Source organism: Rhineura floridana, chromosome 3, assembly GCF_030035675.1.
Source record: "Rhineura floridana isolate rRhiFlo1 chromosome 3, rRhiFlo1.hap2, whole genome shotgun sequence".
Taxonomy (NCBI): Eukaryota; Metazoa; Chordata; class Lepidosauria; order Squamata; family Rhineuridae; genus Rhineura; species Rhineura floridana.
Window position 1 is genome coordinate 130,364,604 of NC_084482.1, and position 26,212 is coordinate 130,390,815.

The 26,212-nt window shown below is 43.2% G+C and overlaps 1 protein-coding gene across 5 annotated transcripts in view; it reads right to left on the minus strand.

The window, feature by feature from the left end:
• The window catches only part of LOC133380514 (semaphorin-3D-like), a 101,903-nt gene that overhangs the window by 11,925 nt on the left and 63,766 nt on the right, over positions 1-26,212 (minus strand). For all 5 annotated transcript variants that reach the window (XM_061617905.1, XM_061617904.1, XM_061617907.1 and 2 more), the window contains exons 3-12: positions 24,418-24,578; positions 23,848-23,910; positions 21,099-21,218; positions 18,847-18,949; positions 17,157-17,285; positions 7,383-7,528; positions 6,143-6,257; positions 4,716-4,785; positions 3,842-3,986; positions 2,885-3,107 (exon numbers count right to left, since the gene is read on the minus strand). In XM_061617905.1, the coding sequence (XP_061473889.1) occupies positions 2,885-3,107; positions 3,842-3,986; positions 4,716-4,785; positions 6,143-6,257; positions 7,383-7,528; positions 17,157-17,285; positions 18,847-18,949; positions 21,099-21,218; positions 23,848-23,910; positions 24,418-24,578 (1,275 nt within the window). The remainder of the gene's footprint in view (positions 1-2,884; positions 3,108-3,841; positions 3,987-4,715; positions 4,786-6,142; positions 6,258-7,382; positions 7,529-17,156; positions 17,286-18,846; positions 18,950-21,098; positions 21,219-23,847; positions 23,911-24,417; positions 24,579-26,212) is intronic.

The following is a 26,212-nucleotide window of genomic DNA, read 5'->3' on the forward strand; positions in this document are numbered from 1 at the left end:
TATCCCTAGATCTGCCCTCTAACTGATATAATACTGATATAAACTTGTAGTGTAGATATATGTCCTATATTGGGTGAGGGGGGAGAGACTATCAAAGTTCTGGCTCTCTATATTATCTTCTTAGGCCATAAAACACGGAGTTCTCATAAATCAACACAAACACCTTAACAATTGAAGACATTTTTGTTGCAACAAACCTTCCTAGCTGGATAGGTTTCTGCCATGGGTGTCCACTTTGTATTGTTGTCAAATTCATCTTGTGTTATTTTTTGTGCTGTTTTTCTATTATATTTTGTACATTGCCTTGGGACATACATTTTGAAGGCAATTAATAAAGAACAAAAACAATAATGATAACAATAACTATTCAGCACACAGCACTGCTGAATAATCAAGTTTGTGGCTCAGTATCCCCACCCACTCCCACGTTAAAGAGTTTTATATGGAAGATATTCCATAATAATTTTGCTGCGCCTTTCCATTCAGTTTTCCAGATGTGATATATCTTTCTCAGGATGTAACAGGCAAATAAATGGCATGCTGTGCTCAAGATGTGGACTCATCAAACATATTTGTATAGAGCTATTATGATATTTTCTTTGTTATATTTCATCTCTTTGCTAAGAGTTTCTAACATTGTTTTGATAGCTGCAACACACTGAGATGATGTTTTCAGTGATTCCTATCCAAAATGACAGGCTGTAGTTTCTGGAATCCTGTTTTACATTCTTATGTATTTGAAATCAACTTCTTCCAATTCTTTGTAGAGAATCTGATTTTTAGTGGCAGGAAAGATATGCCTCAATTAGTCATTTTGAAAGGCCACTTCTTAATTCTACTTATACCAGTATTAATAAACCAAAACTCTGATCAGGCCTTGTAAGCAACAGAATGGCAGTGTACAAATAAGGGCCACCACTTCATGGGCTGGGCCAAGCTAGAGATGATAGCGGCCCCAGGACTCTCAGTCAGAATTGGAGTGCTGCTGTTTTCCTATAAAGCGCTAGAGAGAGATCAGTGTGGCATGGCAGGGAGGAGTGAGCTGGATACCTCCCTCCACCCATATCCCTCATCTTGCAGTTGCTTCTCCTGGCGGATCTGTAGCTGAAAGTAACCCACAGGAGGAGAAAGAGGTTCAAGATGAAAAGTGCAGGAAGGGGAAAGGCTCAGCTTCCACCATCTCCCATCCCATGCTGTAGATGAATATTAACATGTGTCCCTCCCCAAACCTTGACCCTTTGTAGAGATTTTGCATGACATTAGGCTGCCATCCCATCTAATTGCATAGTGCACCCCAAGTAGCTGCTATACAAATTACTTTTCAAGAAGAAGTAAACTGTGACAATTAGCAAAAACTCTGTCTTAAGTTGTTTGGCAGGGCATGCCAAAGCTGTTTGTTCAGAAGTAGACCCACTGAATTGGAGGAATGTGCTTCCTAGCAAGCATGCTTAGGATTGCATCCTTGAACCTCTCTAACTTGATGTCTCAAATCCTTCCCGCAGCCTGTGGTCTCAGGTTCCCCTGAGTTCCTGTCTCTTCTTTATTTCAGTGCATAATCCAATACCTAATGAGAGTTCCTTATAAACAAGTAATTCTTTGTAAACAGCTTTCTAGATTATTTCAGAGATAATCAGGGACTGTTTCAAAATACAGAGTTGCCAGATCATCTAATAGCATTTTGTAGTGACAACTGCAGAAGATAATTATGATATCGAGGAGATTGATGGAATCCAGCAATTTATCCCTTTAATGCCCTATTTGGACCCTATATAAGGGCCTAAAAAGCTTAATAATATGCTTTTATATAATGTAAGCATGTGACAGTATAATAAGTAGAAGCCTCAAATCTGTGTACTGTCGGGAGGGCAGTTTGTAAGGAGTTAAGTCTGTGAGGAATAGGTTGGGTCACAGAGACTGCCAAATATACAACAGGAAGATCCACATAAGGGATGTGCCCAGGAAGCCCATATATAGACACAGGCGCTTCCTCTGTCAGTATTTCAAGAATGACTCATTCTGAATGAGAGGATGCAGGCATTGGTAGAACCAATGAAGTATAAGTATTGGTGCACCAATCAGCTGCCAGTCTGACTCATGGAGCAGTAAGATGACTAGGCAGCTGACTGCACATGAGGCTGGCACAGGTTTTGTTTTGATTGGCTGGGCAAACCACTTTGAAGCAACCAATAGAAGAGGAGATCAGCCCCTGGGAAGTGAAGTTAGTCTATGAGTTTATAGCTAAGAGGAAAGACTTAGCTGTGTGACGTGGCCTACTAGTATATAAGTGATGGCAACCCACTGCTCTAATAAGACTCCATACACATATGTTAAGCCAGAGGACAGGTGGGAGAGTGAGTGATTAATGACCCAGAAATGTCCAACCACTACTATTAAGAAGTAGAGATAGCGGAACAGGGGCATTCTTCTTTTCAGTATTTTGTAATTTTTGCTGTATTTTTTAAAATCAATAAAAAATTTAAAAAGATCTAGAGATAGTTGCCCAGTAGTTGAATCAGGTTGTACAGTATATCTATCTGCTCTTAGTGCTAAGTAACTCTGTAATGCTGAGCTCCTCTGTTATTGTTATCTTATGAATAAACTGTGTTAACTGGCACAGCTGGTGTTAAATTTCATTGCTTACCTGAGTACATTTAAACAACTATTTGCAAGCAAAAGAGAGTTGGAAAACACATTTTGACTGGGAAAGCTCCTACATTTACTGCTACAGCCTATCCCACCCTTCTCTGTGACATAGTGTTATGGCACTACCAACCCTCACCTTCCTTTGCCTGCTGAGCTAGAAAAAGCACATGAAGGGCACATGAAAACTCTTTTAATGATGTGTCACAAAGAGATTGGGCCATCTTCACCCAGGAATCTCTACCTGTTCCAAGGAAGAGGACATCGATGGGTCCAGCCTCTATATCCACCCTGTCCACCAGCATGTGCTGGATCTGGAAGGGTACATTGACTCTCATCAGAACTGGCTTCCAATGGAGTGGATAGATGGGGTTCCACATCAGATGGTGGGTGCGCATGAAGCCAATAACTTCATCAGGAAAATCCTTTGTTGACTGGAGGAGTGGGTCATACGTTTCACTGGGACACTGGCAGAGAAAGAATGAAGACTTTTAAAAGGGTGGAGGGGTTCAAGAGATTCAAAATTCAAGTTTCACAATAAATAGCATTCTGGGTCTGTAGCAACAAAATGACAAAAGTGATGGGGTATCTTTTAAATGTACCAGTTTGTGACATGTGCTTTCATACACTGTCATCTGTGAAGCCACAATCAATTGGCTTCCTTTGTAGTACAATGGGCTCCCAGTTCTCTTCTGTCTCCCTAGAAATGGGCTGGCAACATTTGCTTGGGACAAACTGCTTAAGAGCAACCTGTTGAATGTGACACAACTTTGTGCCCCATCTGTGTATGTGTGGGGGGGTTGCATTTTCTCTAATGATGAGTAACCCAGAGAAGCATTTAGAGGTCCACATGCCTCTTCTGAAATTTATGTAACGTGAAGCACATCCAGATCCTCTTGCAACATCCTGGAATGCAAGGGTATGGCTCTAGGCTCACATACTATTCTGGCTTTGCTGTGGGGGATGATGCCTGACCCAAGAACTGCAACCCAAAATACCCAACCAAATTGAAGGGATGCCGAGATATGCTCTGAACGTGTGCTAGTTTTTCCTGCATTCATTGTTACCGTTAATAGTTAAGGAAAGCCACATACCATTATGGCAGAAGTCTGAGTTGCATGAACTGTACTCCATTGTCTTAAGTGTCTGTGCAATAGCTGAAGAAAAGGTGAATTGAGATCTTTGTGTTTGACATACATACCGTCCCAGGACGGGGGTAAGGGATCCGTCCCCTATATTCCACCCACTGGTAGTCCAAGCCTTCCTTATGTGCAAAGGGCCCGTTGAAGGCAGCCCGAATGGCTGCCAGGGAGTAAACACACACAGCAGAGCCAGTAAAAATGCCACTGGAAGTGAAAAGAATAGAGGAGAGGAAGAGACTGACTGGCAAATCCTAGAATTGTATTCTACTGATGTCGTGGATCCCAGGGACACGCATTGTGTGCGTCTCTGAAAAACAATTATGGTGAAAGGCCTCTAGAAAGAGACTGTTCTACACTGGGGAGGCTGAATTCAATATGTAAGGATTTTAATCCCAAAAGGCTAATAGCTTTTATCAGATGTTGCTGGACCAGCACAGCCAATGGTCAGGGGTGATGGGAGCTATAGGCCAGTGACAATTACCTCTGCCACAGAGAGGTCTATTTTTAGATAATTGTTCTAGCTTCAAAATATGTTCTTTCCACATTTCCCTCATCCCACCACTGATTTAGAGGAGTCCTTTGTTCTCATTAACTGTCCCCGTTTTTGATCCCTGCTTCCTGATTCTTGCTTTGTGGAGAGTTTTGTAATGGAAAACTGCACAAAATCTTGTCCCACTTCCGTCATGCCAGGATCAACACTTAGCATAAGGTGACCCTGTGACATTTAGCAAGTATTTGGACTTTGGGAGAACAATTGCCTGGGAATGCTATTTCTAGAGCCACCGGAACTCATCCCATAAGGACGCTGCACACAAGCACTTGCTTAAATGATGTGCTATCCTCCATCATGCTGACACACAGCTGGCACATGCACAAGCAATGAATTAATTTCCTTAGTCATGCATTATGTGGGTTGTTCATCTTTACACTCACCTTGACACTGTGAAAAGGCCGTAAACAAGAGGGTTCTGCCCATTACGGGCATGAAGGAGGAAGACATCCTCTGGAAAGGAACATTGGGGAGGGTGGGACATAATGAGGAGGCCTGTGCCTGGCTGCTATCTTGGAGACTGAGTGCAAGAGAGAGCTCTAACCATAACTGTCACCACACATACAACCTTGCAGCTTCAGCTCCAGAAACACCACCTTCATCTAAGCAGGTATATAAACTTTCTAATATTTGCTTATAACTTAATGCCTGATGCAGGCCACATCTCAAAATCCAAACCACTACCAATACTGCTCAGTGCCTTTGTCTCCCTCTCCCAGTTACTGTGGTTTAACCAAAGATGCAGTCTACATTGAAGTCTCTTTTGTTTGCAAAGCAGCACTGCACTGGAATTTTTCGCAGCCACTTGCAGGGCACACTGTATGGAATACAACACTATAACTCCCTTGTTTATAAAAGTGCCCATCTGTTTTGCATGCCACTGTACAGTGCAATAAATACTGGGAAGGGCCTTAAGTCAGGTGTAAGGAGTAGTCTTTATCACACAACTCTGCAGCATATATCACTGTATGCCTGGGTGGCATTAGAAAAGTGCAGCTAAATGCATGTGAATTTGCACAGGCAATCACTTGTGCATAGAATTCAGTGCGTCCTCCCCCCCCCCACCAAAGGAGCAGGTATGCAGTCTGGGGGTACTCCTGGATCCAGCTTTAGCTTTGTCAATTGAGACCCAGGTGGCTTCTGTAGTCAGGAGTGCTTTTTCTCAACTGGGTCTGTTCCTGAATCAGGATAGCCTTACTACTGTCCTATATGCTCTGGTCACCTCCTGTGTATTTATTATTTTCTTCTTTATTTGTACTTATAGCCTACCCTTCACCAAATGGTCACTGCAGTGTGCTCAGTTCTTGCTTCTGGGAAAAGGGTGTGCACCTAGCTACCACGAGCTAGGTACTTAATGTGTGTTAAAATACTATTACACATTAATGAACATTTAGCGCTCACCATAGCCTACAGCACCGGCAACAGTTGTGATTTATGTGACTACAGAGGACTGCACAGTACATTTCAAAAGAGTCCCTCCCCACAAAAGACCACAAAATAGAGTACAATCGCAAGCATCCCCTCCCACCCATGAAAAGTGAAGGTTCAAGAAAAAGAGCTTTCAGATGAAGCACAGCTATGCAAGTGTGCATTTAGGAGGAATGTCCCCCACAAAAGTATATATGACGGCGATCCAGTCGTTGAGAAAGTAAAATGGAGGAACTTCCTTCTTACAGATTCACTCACCCAAGGTTCAAGATGGGGTGGGGAGGAAGTCACTGAAAAACGGTACTAAAACAGTTTTGCAAGCCACTAATACCAGTAATCATGGATTGCCCCAGGAAAGAATGAGAGAACAATGCAAACTTACCCAGCTGATCAAAGTGTGTTTCAGTGCCCTGCAAACCTGGGATAGAGCAAACCAGACGGGCTTTCAGGAATGTACTCCAACGATTGATGAGGCTGTGTTTCCCACCAACATCATTCTGCCAGTCACAAACAGGAGACTGTCAGGAGGAATCTCCATGTCCTCTTTGCCTAAGTATCTGTCCTAAGCGTCCTCTGTCTGTTTGACACTGACCACCTGACTCATCTTGATATGCCTTGTTATACCTGATGAACAACAGCCTGACTTATTTGACTAGGCCAGATTTACTTCCGCCTGAATCTGCCTGCCCCATGCCCTTCCAAAAGAGGATAGAACATATATTTTAACTTTAATGTAAAATGCATTGCAAGCTTCTAGCCTCAGCCTTCCATCCGCAACATACAAATGATAATCTATATCATCTGTCCTCCCTTGGTGTGTTGTAACATTTAATGTATGTCATGTGCTTTGAGCATATCAATTGTTCTTTATCTATGCTGCCTCTTGTAGCAATTGTAATGCACTGTGCTAGATGCTGTATGATGTTTAACTATTTTTATTGCTTCTTTTATTTCTTATATAGAAAGCAATTGTACAGAATTCAAACTAATACAATAAAATACAATATAAGACATAAAAGAAGCAATATAAATACAATCAAAGATTAATATGAATATTTAATGCAGATATGCCACAGACTACCTGAACAAAGCTCATGGACCACTGGCGGTTCATGGACCACAGTTTGGGAAGCCTTGACCTATATAGATGCTAAATTATGTTAAGTTGCAACACCAGCTACACTGACTAGAGCAGCCTTTCCCAACCAGTGTGCCTCCAGATGTTGTTGGACCACAACTCGCATCTGCCTCAGCCAGCATTGCCAATGGTCAGGAAAGATGGGAGTTGTGGTCCAACATCTGGAGGCACACTGGTTGGGAAAGGCTGGACTAGAGGGTAAGGCCTATTCAACACAGTGGGACCTATTTCCAAGTAAACATGCCTAGTGGTGCATTTTTGTTCATCAAGTAAATAGAGATACTAGAGTTGGCAGCTAATGTCTCCTGACTCTCAGAACCAGCCTCCCCCAGAGATGTCGATAAGCCCTGTAGAGTTTTGTTAGAAGTGTGATCAGCTTCACGAACACAAATTGTTCAGCTCACTAAGCAACAGCTTCTATAGAGCTGAAGAGGTGCATTCGTTGAATCACAGCTGGGTTGTACAGGTGACACCTCTTGCTGACCTTGCAGACACGTGCCACCCGAGCATGGATGCGCCTTCTTTCCCACTGTCCAGCCTCTACTGCAGTCTCCCGGAAAAAGAAGTATACCTTATCATCATCATGGTTGTAGGTATCAGAAATGGCATAGGCACCAATAAACACAGGCTCTGTAAGGAGGGAAATTCAGAGAGAAACCAGCCTGTTGGCAAAAGAATTTATATAGTCAACTATATCTATATTAATTAGAACAATTTTTCAGTCGGGTTTCAGGTCTGGTTTTGGCACGGAAACAGCCTTGTATGATGATCTTTGTCAGGAGAGAGACAGGGGGAGTGTGACTCTGTTGATTCTCCTTGATCTCTCAGCGGCTTTCGATACCATCGACCATGGTATCCTCCTGGGGAGACTAGCTGAGTTGGGAGTGGGAGGTACTGCATTGCGGTGGTTCCACTCCTACTTGGCAGGTCAACTCCAGAAGGTGGTGCTTGGGGAACATTACTCGGCACCCTGGACTCTCCAGTATGGGGTTCCGCAGGGGTCAGTTCTGTTCCCCATGCTGTTCAACATCTACATGAAACCATTGGGTGCAGTCATCTGGAGCTTTGGAGTGCGTTGCCATCAGTATGCTGATGACACGCAGCTCTATTTCTCCTTTTCATCTTCTTCAGGTGAGGCTGTCAATGTGCTGAACCAGTGCCTGGCTGCGACAATGGACTGGATGACGGCTAATAAACTGAGGCTCAATCCAGACAAGACTGAGATGCTGTTAGTGGATGGTTCTTCTGATCAGATAGTGGATGTCCAACCTGTCCTGGATGGGGTTGTACTCCCCCTGAAGGAGCAGGTTCGTAGCTTGGGGGTTCTCCTAGAACCATCTCTGTCACTTGAGGCTCAGGTAGCCTCGGTGGCACGGAGTGCCTTCTACCAACTTTGGTTGGTGGCCCAACTACGTCCCTATCTGGACAGGGATAACCTGGCTTCAGTTGTCCATGATCTGGTAACCTCCAAATTAGATTACTGCAATGCACTCTACATGGGGCTGCCTTTGAAGATGGTTCGGAAACTGCAGCTTGTGCAAAATGCAGCGGCCAGATTGGTAACAGGGACCAGACGGTCCGAACATATAAAACCGATTCTGGCCCACTTGCACTGGCTGCCTTTATGTTTCCGAGCTCGATTCAAGGTGCTGGTTTTGACCTATAAAGCCTTACACGGCTTGGGACCACAATACCTGATGGAACTCCTCTCCCGATATGAACCCACCCATACACTACGTTCAAGATCAAAGGCCTTCCTCTGGGTGCCTACTCCAAGGGAAGCTGGGAGGGTGGCAAAAACGGAGAGGGCCTTCTCAGTGGTGGCCCCCAAATTATGGAACGATCTGTCTGACGAGGTGCGCCTGGCGCCAACACTGTTATCTTTTCGGCACCAGGTCAAGACTTTCCTCTTCTCCCAGGCATTTTAGCATGTGTTTTTAAATTGTTTTTATATTGTTTTGAATTTTAAAATTGTGTTTTAAATTGTTTTTAAAATATGTTTTTAAATTATGTATTTGTTTTAATGTTTTTGATTGCTGTAAACCGCCCAGAGAGCTTCGGCTATGGGGCGGTATACAAGTGCAATAAATGAATAAATAAATAAATAAACAAACAAACAATTTTTAATGTAAGTTTTTACTAGTTTTCCAAAGAAGTAGCAACAAATAACAAAATACACTGTTTTGTGGCACAAATAACCAATGTTATTGTGAATGCTCTGAGGAGCGTGAAGGCATTTCTTTCCTTAATATATTCCTTCAGCCATGCGGCTTTTCACTGCGAAGGTTATAGCCAGATGCTATATGGATCACAGCTATGTGTTTATGGCTATTATGTCCCGTTGGAAACTATCCAAACCAAATTCCTCAGAACCATATTTGGTGTCCCAAGCGGTGTGCCCAATGTAAACGTACCATTAGAGGTGGGGCAAATCCTTATAGAGTCTTGTGTATGGATGCGTATATTAAAGTTTTGGTTGAAGATGGTATTTTTCCCTTTGGGTCTGGCTCTGCTGACTTTAATGGATGCTTTTCAGTCAAAATGGAAATGGGTGGTGAACAAAAAACTGCAAAAATCTGGGCTTTTTGACCAATGTGATTTTAGCTTTAGGTTATACCAAGGCTAAAGTGGTCAACAAATTAGGGACATTGAACTACAAAATCACTTAAGTCTGGCTGCAACATACCCTGATTTTAGGGATAGTGGGAGGGCACTTGTACCCACAAACTATCTGGTAAATCTGACCATCCCCAAATATAAAAAAGCATTTACGTTAGCTAAGTTCAATGTGTTACCTTCTGCACTTCTGCAAGGAAGATTCATGAGGGTTCCTTATTGCGAACGTGTATGCCCCTGCGATGTGGGGGAGATGGAGACAGGAGGACATGTATTATTGTATTGCTCTTTCTATTGTGACCTTTGACATATTTTTATCACTCTGATTCTACAAAAAATTCTTGGGGGCTCAGATGCATTTCCCTTACATTATTGGTTGGCTGACCAGAAGCCCCGGGTCACATCCAAGGTGGCTTCTGTGCAGCTGGTATGGCTTGTCGGAGAGGGATGACAATGTAATTATTGTAATGTTTATTATGATTTTTTATCCTGTTGTGGATAAATATTATTATATATTATTATATAATTATCAGTACTGCAGGTTTTTTTAGTCTGTAGTGGCTAAGGTGTTGAACTACAACCTGGGAGACCAGGGTTCGAATCCCCACACAGCCATGAAACTCACTGGGTGACCTTGGGCCAGTCACTGCCTCTCAGCCTCATGAAAATCCTATTCATAGGGTAGCCATAAGTCGGAATCGACTTGAAGGCAGTATACACACACACACATCTGCATTCTGTACCCTGCATTTCTGATGCTTTCTATTTTATATTTGCTGGTCTTTGACCGAAATAAAATTACAATACAATAATAAAATACACTGTTGCAAAAATAACAAGAAACTGAGTACCTAAGCAGACAAAATACTAATGAATACAGGAAGAAATTTTGACTACTAATTAGAGAGCCATTTCATTGTATCATATGAGAGGAATAGGTGAAATGTGTGGGGGAAGTTATAAAGAAGATTAACATACTAGTCGACAAGTATCCCCCTGACATACCCTTGCTATAACTGTATGTGAGCTGAAGGTAGTTGCAATAATTGATAATCAAGACTGACATAAGACACAAAAGGGTACCATACAGCATCAATTTTATCTTTCTTGGTTCAGAACCCTGTTCTGATATGCTAGGTGCTCTGAAAGAGCCATATCTCAAATTTTGTCCAACCACCCCTTCATAGAAAAGCCTGTAATTTTCCAGTGAGAGGCTAGTTTCTGTCTTGTGGCAGCAAGGAGTGCAACTAATTCCTGGTGTAGCAGCAGAGGCCCATCTGAAAGATCTAACAGCAAAAGAGATAGCAACGGTTCTGGCACTAGCATTTATCAGATGATATCAGAGATTTTAGTGAACATATTAATCCAAAATTCTTTGGCAAATCTGTATTCCCACCATCGGTGAAGGAATGAATCAACCCCCCCCCCCAGCCTCTCCAATAATCTCCAGAGATGGTTGGGTTAATCCTGTGAAGTTTCAATGGTATCAAATGCCATCTGTGAATTATTTTGAATGACCCTTCCTGAATTTTAGCTGACATTGCTTTGAATGGAGCCTTCCACCATAATACAGAGTTCTATTTTTCCTTCGGTATTACATAACCCAAATCTAGCTCCCAGCTCTGTTTGACCCCCATGGAGTCTCCAGTCATTTTCCCAATTAAAGTAAATTCTTGAAATTAATGCTTTGTAGTCACCAGCCTCATTTATGCATAATCCTTCATACCACGTTAGATCTCTAAGTGTGTCAAGGACAGCTTGAGCAAAGGACTGAATTTGGACAAGCTGAAGCCAAGAGGGCTTTAACCCTCCTACTTTCACCTGCAGCTTGCTTCCTGACAGCAGTTGCCCATTCTTATATAGCAAAAAAACAAAGAGGGAAGCACCCAAAAACACTCCAGCCCAAGAGAGGGAGTCCCTCGAGGTGCCAAACCAGCAAACAGCAGAGAGTTGAGAATGAGAAATTTTTATCGAAGCCCAAAGCGTTTCAGGTGTTGGCACAACCCTTTGTAGAAAGTGGTTTGTTACATTGATGAGATACCAGCTTGTTATATGCACAAGATTGCCCTTGACAAACTCTCTGTTGTTTGCTAGTTTGGCACCTCGAGGGTCTCCCTCTCTTTGGCTGGACCATTGTTATATAGGCCACAGATTCTAAAAATTCCCTTTGACTCCCAGTCCTTATATTGAAGAAATTTGTTCTCATATCTAAGATTAGAATGCATCAAAATGGGGAGGAGAGGAGACTACAATAGGGCTAGCTTTTTTGCCCATTTACTCCAGACTATCATAGTAGCCCTAAGAAATGGGTTTTCCATCACTCTCAGCATCTTTTTATTCATAATTGGAAAGGTAAAGCCCTCCATTTTAAAGAGAAGTATCCCAATTCCATATCCACCCAGGCAATTGAATTGGTGCCTCAGATTATATGGATCAGCTGTTTAAGATTACAGGCATGGTAATAAGACTGAAAGTGTGGGAACCCTAGCCCACCCCTCAGTTTGTGCCTATATAATGTGTTCCAGGTAATGCGACTCCTCTTTTCCTCATGTATAAACTTCTCAGTGGCACCCTGCCACTTTTAGAACCATTTTTCAGAGAGTAATACTTGAAAGCTGAATAATTTTTTTGGTAATATTGCCATTTTTACCGCCACGCATTTCAGAACCATGACAAAGAAAGGCGTTCCCAAGACCAAAGGTTGCCAACCACATCTGTAGTAACCAGCTTTATGTTCTTTTTTTGGAGTTGGCGCTAATCCTTTGTGAAAATTATCCTTAAATATCTGAAACCCTCATGACATATCTCCAATCCAGAGCTCTTCTGAAATTCCAGTTGATCCTCTAGAGAACAACTGATACAAAGAAGTTTTGATTTAGACCAATTAATTTCCAGTCCTGCCACCTTCCTAATTCTGCAAAAATGGTTCCAATAGGATATATTGCTTGCTCAGCATTTGCAACTGATAGAAGAATGTCATCAGTGAACATGTTGATAATGTTTTGCTTTCTCCTAACTGCTATTCCTTCGACCAGCGGGGTAGATTGTGACTGTAATGCCAAAACCTTGATAATGAAGGGAAAAAGCAAGGGGGACAGTGGACACCCCTGCTTGGTGCTTCTCTGAACTTTAATAAGGGAGGCATTCATCCCGTTTACTCTTATCCTTGCTGAGGCAAGAGAATACAAATGATCCAGGAACTGTTCAAACCTCTTGCCAAATTTCATGTGTAACCAGTTTCTTTAAGAAAACTCATTCCATCCTATCAAATGCCTTATAGGTATCTAGAGATAATAAAGCAACTTTTTAATGCTCCACGTTAGCTGTGTATTATGTTTAAAACTCTTCTAATAGAGCCAGAAATCTGTCTCCGAGGTAGAAATCCAGATTGATCTGTGTTGACTAACTGCCCACAAATGTGCATAAGTGCTGAACTAATATAGAGGTGAACAATTTAGCATAGTTATTTATATGTGATATCGGATGGTACAACCCTATTTGCCTGGGGCACTTGCCTGGTTTCAACAATACCACAATCCAAGATTCCCTCCAGGAATCTGGGACATCTGCCTCATTTAAGATAGCATTGAATAACTGCTTCAAGTGGGAAACAGTTGTTTGTTGAAAATCTTGTAGAATTCCCCACTAAAGCCACTTACCCCAGGAGATTTCCCATGCTTCTGCCTAGTGATTGCATCTTTGATTTCTTGTTCAGATATTTCTTTTGTTAACATGGCATTCTGATCTTGAAATAGTTGTGGAAGTTTGTTTAGTTAGATAGGCATCTATATACTCAGGGCCAGGGTTATCAGAGGAATATAAATTTTCATAACATTTAGCAAATGCATGTGAAATATCCACAGATTTATAACAAATTTTCCCCTCCCCATTTCTGATTTCACTTATCATAGCATGTTTTTCTTTTTAATTGTGCAAGCTAATAATTTTGACCCCTTATTACTAAATTTATAGTATCTGCTATGCACATAAGCAAGCCCCTTCTGTATTTTCTCCATATCTAGAGATTGCATTCATTTACCAGAAAGCAGCAGGATAACATCCAGGTTTTCTCATCTGAGTGCCATCTCAAGTCGTGCTCTTTTAACAACGGTCCCCAACCCGTTGACATTCAAAGAGACTATTTTAAGCCTGTCACCTGCCATTTTGGTACCTTATGAAAACGCTCCATTGCCTCACATTTCTTTTCAAGATAACCCCGATTCTTAAGACCTGTACTCTGTTAATTGTGAACTAATAATAAACAAACAAATAACAAATAATAAACACTGAACCTGAAAGTCCCTCTCAGGCCATGTTTCCTGTATTTGGAAACCTCAGCTGCGAGGCTGGTACAAGATAACATGTGCAGACTTCGAATAGCCTTGTAGCGATGTTAACAGGTATCCCCCCTCCCTTCTTGGGATGTGCAAATAGTTAATATCAGATCTGTGATGAAAAGTTTAAAGGATGAGTACGAATACTTAAGGGCAATAGTGTGAAGTTACTGATGATTTTCCGCCAGTCCTGGTGCTTTCTTATCAAGTTTCTCTTTTCTCTTGTAGGGTTGATTCCCCTCCATGTGCTGTACTTTTTCATCTTCAGGCCTTTGATCAGGTAAGTGAATCCCAAGTTGTATGAGGAATTTTTCATTTTGCTCCACACAGTGCACAGTTAGGAACTTGCTCTTAGGAGTAACAACCATTTTAAAAGGGAAGCCCCAGTGATAAGGGATTCCCGCTTCTTGTAGCATTGTTGCAACTCATTTAAATTGTTTCCATCATTTTAAGCTTTCTAGACTGAGGTTCTGAAACACTTGGACCAGGTGGTCCTTGTATTGGAGATGCTTGATAATGCAAAGCGCTTTGAAGACTTTATTTTTAACCTTGAAGCATTCAAAATAAGCTATATCTCTTGGATGGACATCCAAGGGTGACCTAGATCCAAGGGCCCGATGTGCCCATTCTATATCATCAGCTGATATAGTGAAGCCCAACTGCATTGAATTTAGCCAGGTGGCTAAACATTTGGACATATCTGCCCCTTCCTCTCATTCAGGAATGCCCCTCCATCTAATATTCTGACAATGATTTCTGTCCTCTTGTTCTGTCAGGCAATGGTCCAGATCCATAGTCACCATTTGTAGTTCTCTAACTGGTGGCTCAAGTTCCAGACTCAAATGCATAGCTTCATTAGCAGTCTTGGCTATATCATCCAGTTTTGACGAAAAGGCAGAAAGTTAGGCTTCAGTGGTTCCAAAGCTTTCGCCCAGTCTTGAGAGAGTTGTTTGTGCAGTTCGTCAATATATTAAAGATTCAGAAGTGATCAGAGCCTCGCTTGTCAGTTTCATGCCTTTTGTGGCCTTCCCTCTGTTACAGGTCATGTCTATTTCACTGTCTGCGTTTGACAGCTCATCAACAATCATTAGGACTTCAGGTTTGTCATGAAGCCGTGGGAATTTAGCCTGAGACCACAATGGGCTTGTATTCATTCCCCTTACGTTTACTTCACGCTATTGCAAAAAATGATCATTTTAATTTGCCAACCAATTCTAATTCTAATCCCAATTCGGGGAGTTAAAGGACTATGCATCCATCTTGTCTGCCGGCAAGCCACAGCCCAATTAGAACAATTTTTTAAAAATAAGTTAGCAATAAATGATGACAGCTAAAGCCTCAAGAAAAATACAGAAGGACAGACAAAAATCCTGAAAGGTGTTATTCCAGCAGATTACAAATAAAGCCCATCTTTCTATAAATATATCTATGGTTCTTTATGATTCTTTGTACAGTAAGGTAGTTTGGGACATTTCTATAGACTATGTTTTCAAAAGCTATTCTGAAATAAAAGGTGAAGTGTCTTTATTCCAGTTGCTCCAAATACACATCTTTACAGTATTTAGTATTTAATAATTCCTATTTTTAAATCTGTCTCAAGCTCAACAGTTTTAAGATAACATAAAATTCTGAAGCCTGATAAAACAGAGGCACTGTTGGTGGGTGGTTCTCGTGTCCGTGAATTAGAGATTTACCTATTCTATCTAGATAGGGACACACTCCCTCTAAATGAATAGGTATGCAGTCTGGGGATACTCCTACATCCAGTTTTGTCAACTGAGACACAAGTGGCTTCCATAGCCAGGAGTGTCTTTTTCCACTAGCTCCGTTCCTGGATCAGAATAGCCTTGCTACATGCTCTGGTTACCTCCTATATGTTTACTTTATTATTTGTACTTTCAGCCCCCTGGTAGTTATGCTGTGGGGTGCCTCAGGGTTATCTTGTCCCCCATGCTGTTTAACATCTATATGAATCCCTTGGGAGCAGTCATCAGGAGATTTGGGGTGAGGTGTCAGCAAAACGCTGATAATATCCAGCTCTGTTTCTCTGTAATATCTGAATTGGGAGAGGCCATGCAAGCCCTGGACCAGTGCCTGGACTCAGTGGTGGACTGGATGAGGGCCAATAAACTGAGTATGAATCCTAGCAAGATGGAGGTGCTGTGGATTGGTGGCTGTGGATTGTTCTCTAGCAGAAGATCCTAAACAAAAGGGGTTTGTGACACGGTACAAATTTATTATGCCAGATGCTTTTGCTTAGGCTCCATTTCAGATCAGGATCCTAAAGTGTTTTTAAAAATGTATTCCAGATTCTTATATATCTCCTGATGTCAAATAGACTCCTAAGCAGTTTCCATAAACAGGCCCGGTGCCAGCAGATGGCCAGGTTGGGCAATGGCCAAAGGTCCCTGTGGCTCAGAGGAACCCCTGGAGGGAACCTTCTTAGGTTGGGAAGATGGAGGTCTCACTTCACTGCACCAACATTGGGTCTTGGGGGCCAGCAACCTGACTCTGGCACGGATTGTGGAGCAGGACCTCGGCCACCCCAGAAAACACTTCCCCGCATGCAGCCAGCGGCAGGCTTAAATAGGTCTGACCGCCCCATCTACCTCCCACAACAACATGTCAGTGCACTAGCTTGCTGTGTGTATGTATCTACCATCGCTCAAGATGGCAGTGGGGCATCCCTAAGTGGTTGACTCCTCTGTTGCCATGTTGCACACTGACACAATGACACAGGAGGAAGGTGGAGCAGGTGGGCCTATTTAAGCCTGTGCCACCCGCATCAGGAAGGGGGGTGGGGAGCATCACAATGTGAGCCTGGGCCCAATCATGCCTGGTACTGGCCTGGCAGCTTATATAATATTTGTGTGCAATCTGGTTTTCTCCCAAACTCCAGCTATCCTTCATCTTATCCTCCCTACTCTACAATATATTTCCAGCCCTTTATCTCTAGCTCGTTTCACAGGGATGGGGAACCTGTGGCCCTCCAGAAGTTGTTGGACTCTAGCTCCCATCAGTCCCAGCCAGCATGGCCAGTGCTCAGAGATGATGGGAGCTGTAGTCCAACAACATCTGGAGAGCCACAAGTTCCCCATCCCTGCTGTATCATACTGTATTGCAAGTGAAGAAGAACCGACTTCCAAGGCCTATATTTCTGGATGGAAGCTTCAGTCAAATTTGATCACCTCTTTCTCCTTGTTGGGGCCACTGCTAGTTGGTTGAAGAGCTGCATACATGACAATGTCAGCCTTGTCGGATAACGGAGATAATCTTCTTAGCAGCTTATTCCACCAATGTCCACTTACCATTTAACCAATAATCTTGGTTCTGTTCTGTCCGGATGTAGTTCTGGTCAGCCCTGTCAAGCCGTGTCCGGAAAAAGGCAGCACTGCTACCCATGAAGTCAATAGAAGTGCCAGAATAAAACTCCCTATCTGTGAAATCCAAAAAAGAAAAAAATCTTGGCAGAATAGCTACATTCTATATCTTTAAGCAAGATGCCCAACCTCTGTAAACTTTGAGTAGAAAAAATAATACTGGACACAGAATCTATGTAGGATTGCTTCTCTCTTTTTTTTTCAACAAACAGAAAAAGACTTTTTCCAGTATGGAGGTACATTAACAGGGAAAGGGATTACTACACCACAGATCATCAGTGGGGAACCTTTTTCAGCATGAGGGCCACATTCCCTTCTGGCCAACCTTCTAGGGGCCACATGCCAGTGATGGGTGGGACCAGAGTCAAAGTGGATAGAGCAACAAACGTAAATTTTAACTTTTGGACAGGAGGCTAGTTCCTTCAAACTCACACATCCCTCTCTATCCTCCATCCAGGCAAGCAGGAAGCACTATCAGTTCAAGGGTACATTCCAGCCAAGCAAAAACAAATGTTGTGAGTTTGGGGGTTGGAATGGATGATTCCTGTGGGTTCCCTTCCAGACTCTGATGTGGAATCCTGTGCCTTGGGGGAGGGGCTGGCTCTGCTGGCTAGATGAGTTTCTTTTGTTAAGCTAATAGAGTGGCCAGTTTGCTAATGGGTCTATCAGGTGCCCAGCAACTGGTGAATGGGCCAGGAAGATCCTTTTGTCATTTAATCTCTGCAGGAGAGCTTCCCCCCCTTCTGGCGGTTAGCAGAGGTTTGTGTTTTGAGTGTGTGTAGAGTGTGTCTAGAGAAAGGCTGGGAACTGGAGGCAGACAGAGAGGCTATCTCTCTGCACGATGGCTTTAGGATGCCTCCTGTAACACTGATGGAAAAGCTGGATATTGAACTGCTGATGCCTTGAACCCCTCCATCCTAAGCTCAGGTTGGAACGTGTGTAAATAAACAAACCATATTTCATAAAGATACCACAGTCTCTGCTGACCTTCTTCCCAAAGGAAACCAAACTCTGGATGAGCGCAGGGACACCTGAAATCTCACCGCTTTGAGATTGGGGAGGCACGCAACACAAACAAGGAAGGTGCAACGTAGGACTGATGAGGCATGTGGCTCGGGAAGGTATGTGGCCTGGGGAAAGTTATGAGGGCCAGACAAAGAAGCCTGGAGGGCCACATTTGGCCCCTGGGCCTGAGGTTCCCCACCCCTGCATAGATGAATGGATGCATGCAGAGAAGCAGATCATAGATGCCACTGCTGAAACTAAACCTGTGAATACTGTATATGTTGCCTTTGTTTTGAATGATCCTAACACTGCATTAGGTTGAATCCAGTTGTTCTCAGTTGACCTAGTGAAGGCTTCTGTTAGTGGGCAGGGAAAGGAGGCCATTGACACTGAGCCCCTCTTCCCTCTACGGCCCACCACCCTAAAATGTGTTCAAGAGATTTGGAGTCTCTTTGGAACAGAGGGGTAGGCAGCTTGCAAGAGAAAGGAGGGACTGGGGGAAATCAAATCCATGTCCTCCCCCAGAGGCCTCTGCTGTATCAAACAGCCATTTGATAGTGGAGGGATATCATTGGATACAAGCCACTGTCACTTTCTGTTCACTCTCTCTTACCTATGAGCAGCCCTGTGAAAGGCTCATGGGGGCTGTATGGACACTTGCCTCTCCCTGACTCTATGGAGTACGTGACCAGTTCCATAGCCGGCATCTCTGATTCCTGCACAGGAACAGAAGAGATTTCAGAATCATCACTGCAAACAGAAAAGTCACCATAGCAGAGAAGGTCCTTCTGCACTTCAATTGGGTTGAACTGGCTCAACAATCCTGGCTGCTCTCCAGGGAGCCTCCTGAACTAGAGAGATTTAAGGTGCATGCCCTTCTTTCAATGCCACCCCCATTCCATTCTTTGCTCATCCCCAAACTCTTTGCCCTAGAAGCACATTTCTGAAGTGCACTTGTTCACTGAATGTGGCACACTTGTCAATCTGTACTGTGTGGACAGATCTGTAGGGGCCTGTTTTGCGGCATGGAGCTGGACTAGAGAAGACCTTGGTACTCTCCACCTCTATGATTTTATGATTCATCTGATCAGCACTGCCTACCACTAAAGTGCAGAGTCAAACTGAAGCTTTAGGCATGCTGTGAAGCTTTTAACATTGAGTGGAAACCTCATGGAAGTTCTAGAGTGTTGGATTCTTGGTCCTGTGGGGCTGTACTTTACTGAGCGTGCCTGAAGGTTTTAACATACAGTTGCAACCCTAATGGCTTAGGTCAGCAGGGTTATTCATTTGTTATTTTCTTTGCACTGAATGAGAAAAGCCCTGCTAGATCAGGCCATCTAGTCCAGCACCCTGCTCTCACAGTGGCCAATCAGATGCCTATGGGAAGCCCACAAGCAGGACCTGAGCGCAACAGCACTCTCCCCACTTGTCATTTCCCAGAAACTGGTATTCAGAGGCATACTGCCTCCGACAGGGGATGAAGAACATAGCCATTATGGCTGGAAGCCTTACTCTCCATGCAATTGTCTAACCCCTTTTTCAAGCCATCCAAATGGGTGACCATCACCCCATATTGTGGGATCAAATTCTATAGTTTAACTATGCACTGTGTGAAGAAGTCCTGTTTTTTGTCTCCCTGGATCTTCCAACATTTAGCATCATTGGACGGCCCCAGGTTCTCGTGGTATGAGACAGCAGATCCACACCCATACATTTAAAAGCACATCCAATGCACATTTAAAACACACAACATCTCCCAAAGAATTCTGGGAACTATAATTTCCCCCTCACATAGCTATGACTTCCCAGCTCCCTTAACAAAGTACACTTCCCACGATTCTTTGAGGGAAGTAATGTGCATTGGATGTGCTTTAAATGTATGCTGTGGACCTGCCCAAAAGTCTTCTCTCTCTCCATCCACGCCATGCACAATTTTGGGAGGGGTCCATGTTCTGGAGTGGCTTTGCCTCCCCTAACCAACAGCAGCAAAACTTACGTTCTCAAGAATTGCAGTTATGTATTTGTTTATTACATTTCTGTCTTGCCCTTCCTCCCAAAGGAGCCCAGTTCAATAAGGGGAATAGGGATATTTAACAATAGATTTCCTTAGAAGAGGCCATGACTGTAAATTAACAGGATTACTGAGGCGATCAATGCTAAGCACTTAAGAACTTGAAATAGGGTATAAAAATGCTAAGCAATATGATACCCCTTTATTGCTTTTACTCTTATTGCGCTAATCCAGACTGTAAAGAGTGGCCTTAAAGCAACGTAATCCAAAGAGTCAAGATTGGCTTTAAATCTATGTCTAAGTATTATGCCAAAATCTGATTGGAGTCAGTGGGATTGACCTAAATGAGAAGATTACAAGATTTCACCTACTGTTGGGAAGGTTGCTATGGAGCTATTAGAGAGAGCAGAATGCTAATAATGCCTGCATAGAAAAAGCAATTATTTCCCAAATCCCTCATAATTTATTCATCCTTGGTATCCCTACAGAGTATTTTTGTGCTGCCTGCAGAAAGGGCAAATGCATAAGACACCTTCTGAACAAGGCTGGAAGAGTGGGCAGATGTCTTCCTTTCTTACTGTGGATAGGAGCAGGGAAGAGTTTTATTGATTTGAAGGACCTTCCTGCTCCTCAGAGAAGTAGGTGAGATTGTTAAACCCAGAGGTAAAAAGTACTGGCCTTTTTGTCTGAAGTGAAAAGTCAAGATTACAATAATTCCTCTGCTCTTAAATATAAAATAGTATGGGGACAGCAAGGGAGATCAAGTGCAGAAAGTGTGGCAGCCCATCTAGATTCCCGATGCCTGAAATTATTACTTTATGTTACTTCATGGTAATCCTGTGGCTACAACTCACCTCAAGTCCAGTTCTGAGATGTATGAAGGCACACATGGGCTGGTAGGAACCTGTTCCACAGGCAAACACATGAGTGCTGTTGAAATGCTGGAGAAAGCGGATGAAATTGGCACATTCCGTCTGGTAAAGGAGTCAAAGATGTAAAAGATAGCTAGATTTCACTTGGACACTTTTGATTTGCCCTGGCATTCCCACCATGAAAAAAAGTCTCTGACTCTCCAGCTATCTTCAAGATCCATAACTAATGGTACCTAACAAGACTGCAGTGTCCCATCCTGAATTTTCTGCACATCAGACGCTGCCCAAAACTCTTGCCTATATGATGTGGAAACTTTATTTGAGTTAGTTGTCTGGCATTCTCCACAACAGGGGTCATCAACCTTTTTAGGCCTGTGGCCACATTTGGAGTTTAGAGCAAGTGTCATGGGCACCCCTCCTCTGGTCACTTCTTACCCCAAGAGACAGAAAGAAAGTGTGTCACACACATACACACTTTGCATTTCAAGGGATCTCAGTAAAAGTCAGATCTAGCAGAATTAATCTGAGAACTGAAAAGCAGAGAGAGGTGAAAGATGAAATGGGAAAGAGTGTAACTTCCAACTTTCCCCTTCAGCTGTATGTACTTTTTCAGTGGCAAAAAAGGCAACTACCCTTACTACATCATGACAAAGGGAGGTGTAAATGTGGGGACTCAGAGGCTTTGTGGGCATCAGGGAAGACTTCAAGGGCATCATGACTCTCATGGGCACCACATAGGCAGCAACATGTCCAGCGCTGCTCAGAAGTGTAAGATGGACCTTGTTAATGTTATTCTGAAGCACTGTGACACTGGCCCAGAACAAAACCATATATGAATTTTACCCATTTATTAACCAATGCAGCTTTATTGTTTCAGCCACTGACCAAAACAGCACAGTCTACAAAATTAACATTAAGTGAAGTTTGACAGAATCAAAGAATTAGTCTGACTCCCTCTTGTGTGCTATCCATTTTCTGCTTATTAGAGCCATATCTGAGTAAAGTAAGACTTGTTCTGCAGGCTGTGGATAAAGACTTGGCGTCCATATTTACAACTGTCATTGCCCGTGGTCTGGCCCGGTGACAGTTGGCAGACAGGTTGGGCCCTGGCCGAGGGCCACGTGGACCAAAGAGACCCTACGGTGGGAGGAAGAAGTTCCTGCTTGGCAATCCACAGCAGCATCGGGTTGCGGGACTCAGCAACCTGATGCTGCTGCAGACTGCAAAGCGGAAGGCTCCCAGGAGCTCCCAGGGATCCCCCTGATATAGGGATTGATGGCCCACCACCATCTTAGGTGATGGTAGGAGTGTGTGTGAGGTATGGAGGGCATGCACACTGACACGCTGAATGACAGGTAGGTAGGTAGGATGGATGTGCCTATTTAAGCCCCATGCTGCCTGTCTTGGGTGGGGGTGATTGGCCGTGCAGCACTGCAGGCCCAGGGCAGGCTGGTGTCCAAGGGCCCAGCACCGGCCCTGCCTGCGGTGCACCAGTTTGTTTCCTGCCCTGGCCTCAGAAGGCAAACAGGTTTTGTGGGGTTTTCTAGTGTTTCACTCTGCATCTTAGAAAATCTAAAACTAGTGCTAAAAATATCACCAGTTCTTCTGCAAGAGACATGTGAATACTTTGGCATGCCAATAATTCAGCGGAAACCAATGTGCTGCTCTCCAGATGTTAATTATTTCTTATTTATTTATTTATTGAATTTATATCCCACCCTTTCTCCTAGAAGGTGCCCAGGGCAGCAAACAAAAATACTAAAAATACTCTAAAGCATCTTAAGAACAAAAGACTTTAAAACATATTAAAACAAAACATCTTTAAAAACATATTAAAAAAAAACTTTAAAAACATCTAAAAGATGTTAATAGATTACAACTCCCATCATCCCTGACCACTGGCCATGCTGGCTGATGCTGATGAAAGTTGGAGTCCAACATGATCTGGAAGGCACCACATTGCCGACCCCTGCCATGCAAATTATTTCCCCTGCCCCCCCCCAAATTGTTTTTAAAGGCTTTTTTTTTAAGTTCATGAAAAGTTGGGGGCATATGCATTTGTATATATATGAAGATCTTCGAAAAGAACAACAAAGGGAACAAAAGGAATGCAAAATTCCCTCTCTGTCTCAGCAATACCCCATCATTCAAGAATATTTTCCTCACACCCTTAGCAGTGAAACTGACTAAAGAAGATACTAATCCCACCCATCCCTTTCAGGTTTTAGTTATCAAGCTACTGGTGCTGGATTGAAGTTAAGGCCTGATTTACTGATCTGCTTACTATTAGATGAGTAGCTCTAACAGAGAAATTACTCCTGTCTATGCACATCCATAGGTCACTAAATAAGTGTCTGTACATATCCTTAGCTTCAATCCTGTACCTACTTATCTGGGAATAAACCCCACTAAATTATGAAATATTAATTGTACCTCTGTAAGAATGGTTTTATTGTTTTCAGAGCTTGAAGTAACTGTTTTATTGTTTTTAGAATTTGTATTTTTTGCATTTCAACTTGTACACTGCTTTGATGGCCTCAGGCTGCAAAGCAGTTTATAAATTTGTGAAATAATGTTGACTGAAGATGACAATGACAACAGCAGCAACCCAGTGGGACTTACTACTGGGTAGGCATGCATAGGATTGCGCTGTTCGTTATTGGTACAGATCACTGCACTTTCAGGAGGCACCTCAGCCTAAACATGAAGCTGAAAGTCCACTATTTTTTACCTCAGGATTCTTCCCAGCCAGTCTGCAGTGCTCCATCTGCTCTCTAGGAGCTGGCCAGAAAATCTGAAAGAGAAAACACAACCAAGATTTTGTTATTCATAGGGTGACTGATAGCAAGAGGGATGTTCACACATTATATTAAACAAGCATTCAATCTATGTACCTGTGTACCCCACAGTTGAGCTGTACACTTGTACAGTTGTTCACATACAATGTTCAACAGATGTAGAGTCTGCATACACGATAGTTAGGCTGTACTAATCAAGAAATGTACCCTCTTTCACACAAACCCTTATACATGTGTTGAGACTCCTTGTATCTGTGTTCAGTGTAATGTGTGAACAGTGTAAGGTGTGAAGAGGAATTGGTGTGGGATCTTTGGCTGCAAAGTGAGCCTTGCTCTCTCCATGCCTCCCTGTTTCTGTATAGCCTGTGGACCAAATCCAGATTGATTCTTTCTGTTTGTCTCTTTCCTCCACCCCCTACCCTTGCCCCATGCTTCTGGCAGGCCATCCACTTGGTTATTTCAAGTAAGTAGCATAAAACAACCTCCTCCTCTGGTGCTCTGACCTTCTGAGACTTTTTGCTGGGGCTATTGAGGTTCAGCAAAAAGATGAGGTCCTTAGCTCCTGCCATCAGCCATGCCCTCTTTTCATCCAGAAGAAGTGACTGGAATGCCAGCTCATCTTCAGAGTCTAAGAGCAGGTGGGAGCTGTTTGATCTCAGGAGTTCTGTAAGATAGAGCATGAAAACAGAAAGATGAAGACTGTGTCTCTGTACTGGAGAGGATCTCTGCTGCCTTTTTACAAACTTGCTCTTCAGATCTCCCTCCTCTCCATCAAGACTTAGCTATAGGCCAAGCCCACTGAAAATGCCATTTTGGGTCAGGGAACACTGCAGTTCAGGGGTCAAATATGTAACCAGTCCATATGTAACCTCCCCCCATATCCCCTAATCTTTGGAATCAACCAGATTAGAGCAGACACATTCTCTAGAGCCAAAATGTGCCTGGAAGTGCCTTCATTGCTCTGTATGCTTCCTTTCTGGTTCTTTCATTGCTTCTGTTTTCACTGGGTGAGGGAGCCATGAGAAAGAAACCATGTGACTGGTGCAGTAGACCCATCACCAACAGGTATGTGCTCGTTCTGTCCTATAGAAAGGTGGAGTTTGGCTGAAGGTGGGGCAGGAGATATGGCCGTCATCCTAGCAGTAGCAGTTTAATGGGGATGAGAACTCCCAAAGTGAAAGAGAAGGCAAGTGACATCATAGTTTTATTTGGACCAATAATATATAGAAAGTTCTGGGAGCCAGCTTTTGAGTCACACAGAACTCTTTTCAAAGTAAAAAAAGGCTCAAAAACAAGAAAGCAAGAAAGAAAGGTATGTTTTGCTTCTAGGTCTCTGTTCTAGCCATGACTGCGGCCCTTCCAGAGAAAGAAAGAGTGCCACCCCTTGTCCCCTTGCCTCTGCACGTGTGCCCCACAGCCCTGACACTCCCCACTGACAACATGAGGAAAGCCATCGTTTTGCTGCTGCGATGGGCTATTGTTCTTGGCATTATTCTCTCAAGCACATCTTTCCTTTGCACTCCCTGTCTTGGGTTTTCTCATTTCCTTTTGGCAGGCCCATCTGTTTCTTTCTCTCTCCCATTTCTATTCTACTCCCAGGGCGGAGGGTGCCTCTGAGGGCTTTCCGAATGTAAACCTCGTCATCCCTTGTGCCCTTGAACTTGGCTTGATATTAGTGAGTCACACCTCCTGCCATTGTCTGCATTGCCCCTTGGTCCTCCTCAAGCTGGGAATTTCCTTTTAGCTGAGACCAAAGCTTAAGTGTTTTTCTAACATGTCTGGCCCTAGAACACACTTTGAAGTTTTGTTCATGTCCTATCAGCTGCTTACTTTCAAAGCAAACCAGATCGATTTGTTTCATTTTTGCGGCCCATTATCACTACTGGCAAGGTATCTGAAGCTCTGTGCTCTGGAACCGTTTGACCTCATTACAGGCAACATTAATCAGATGACTTTCTCTTTTTGTCCAAGCTTGACTTCTACCACACCATCCTAGAATCACCATCTATCCAACCACTTTCAGCTCTCTTTAAATCCATTGATTATCTCCAGCCTCCAAGTCCTAGCCCAGGACAAAACTCCACCTAGAATTAACAGCGAAGCATCATGGATTTCTTGTCTCCACAAGCCTTTGCCAATAACTGGTACTGCTTTTGTAAATAAAATCCACCTCATTATCTTGCATTTCTTATGAATGCTGCCTTTGGTTGTCTCCAGACTGTCTGTATTTTACACAAGAGATTCTAGCAGGTATAAAAAACGTAGCTTTAAGCTGTTAAAAGTGGATTAAAGTGTTGT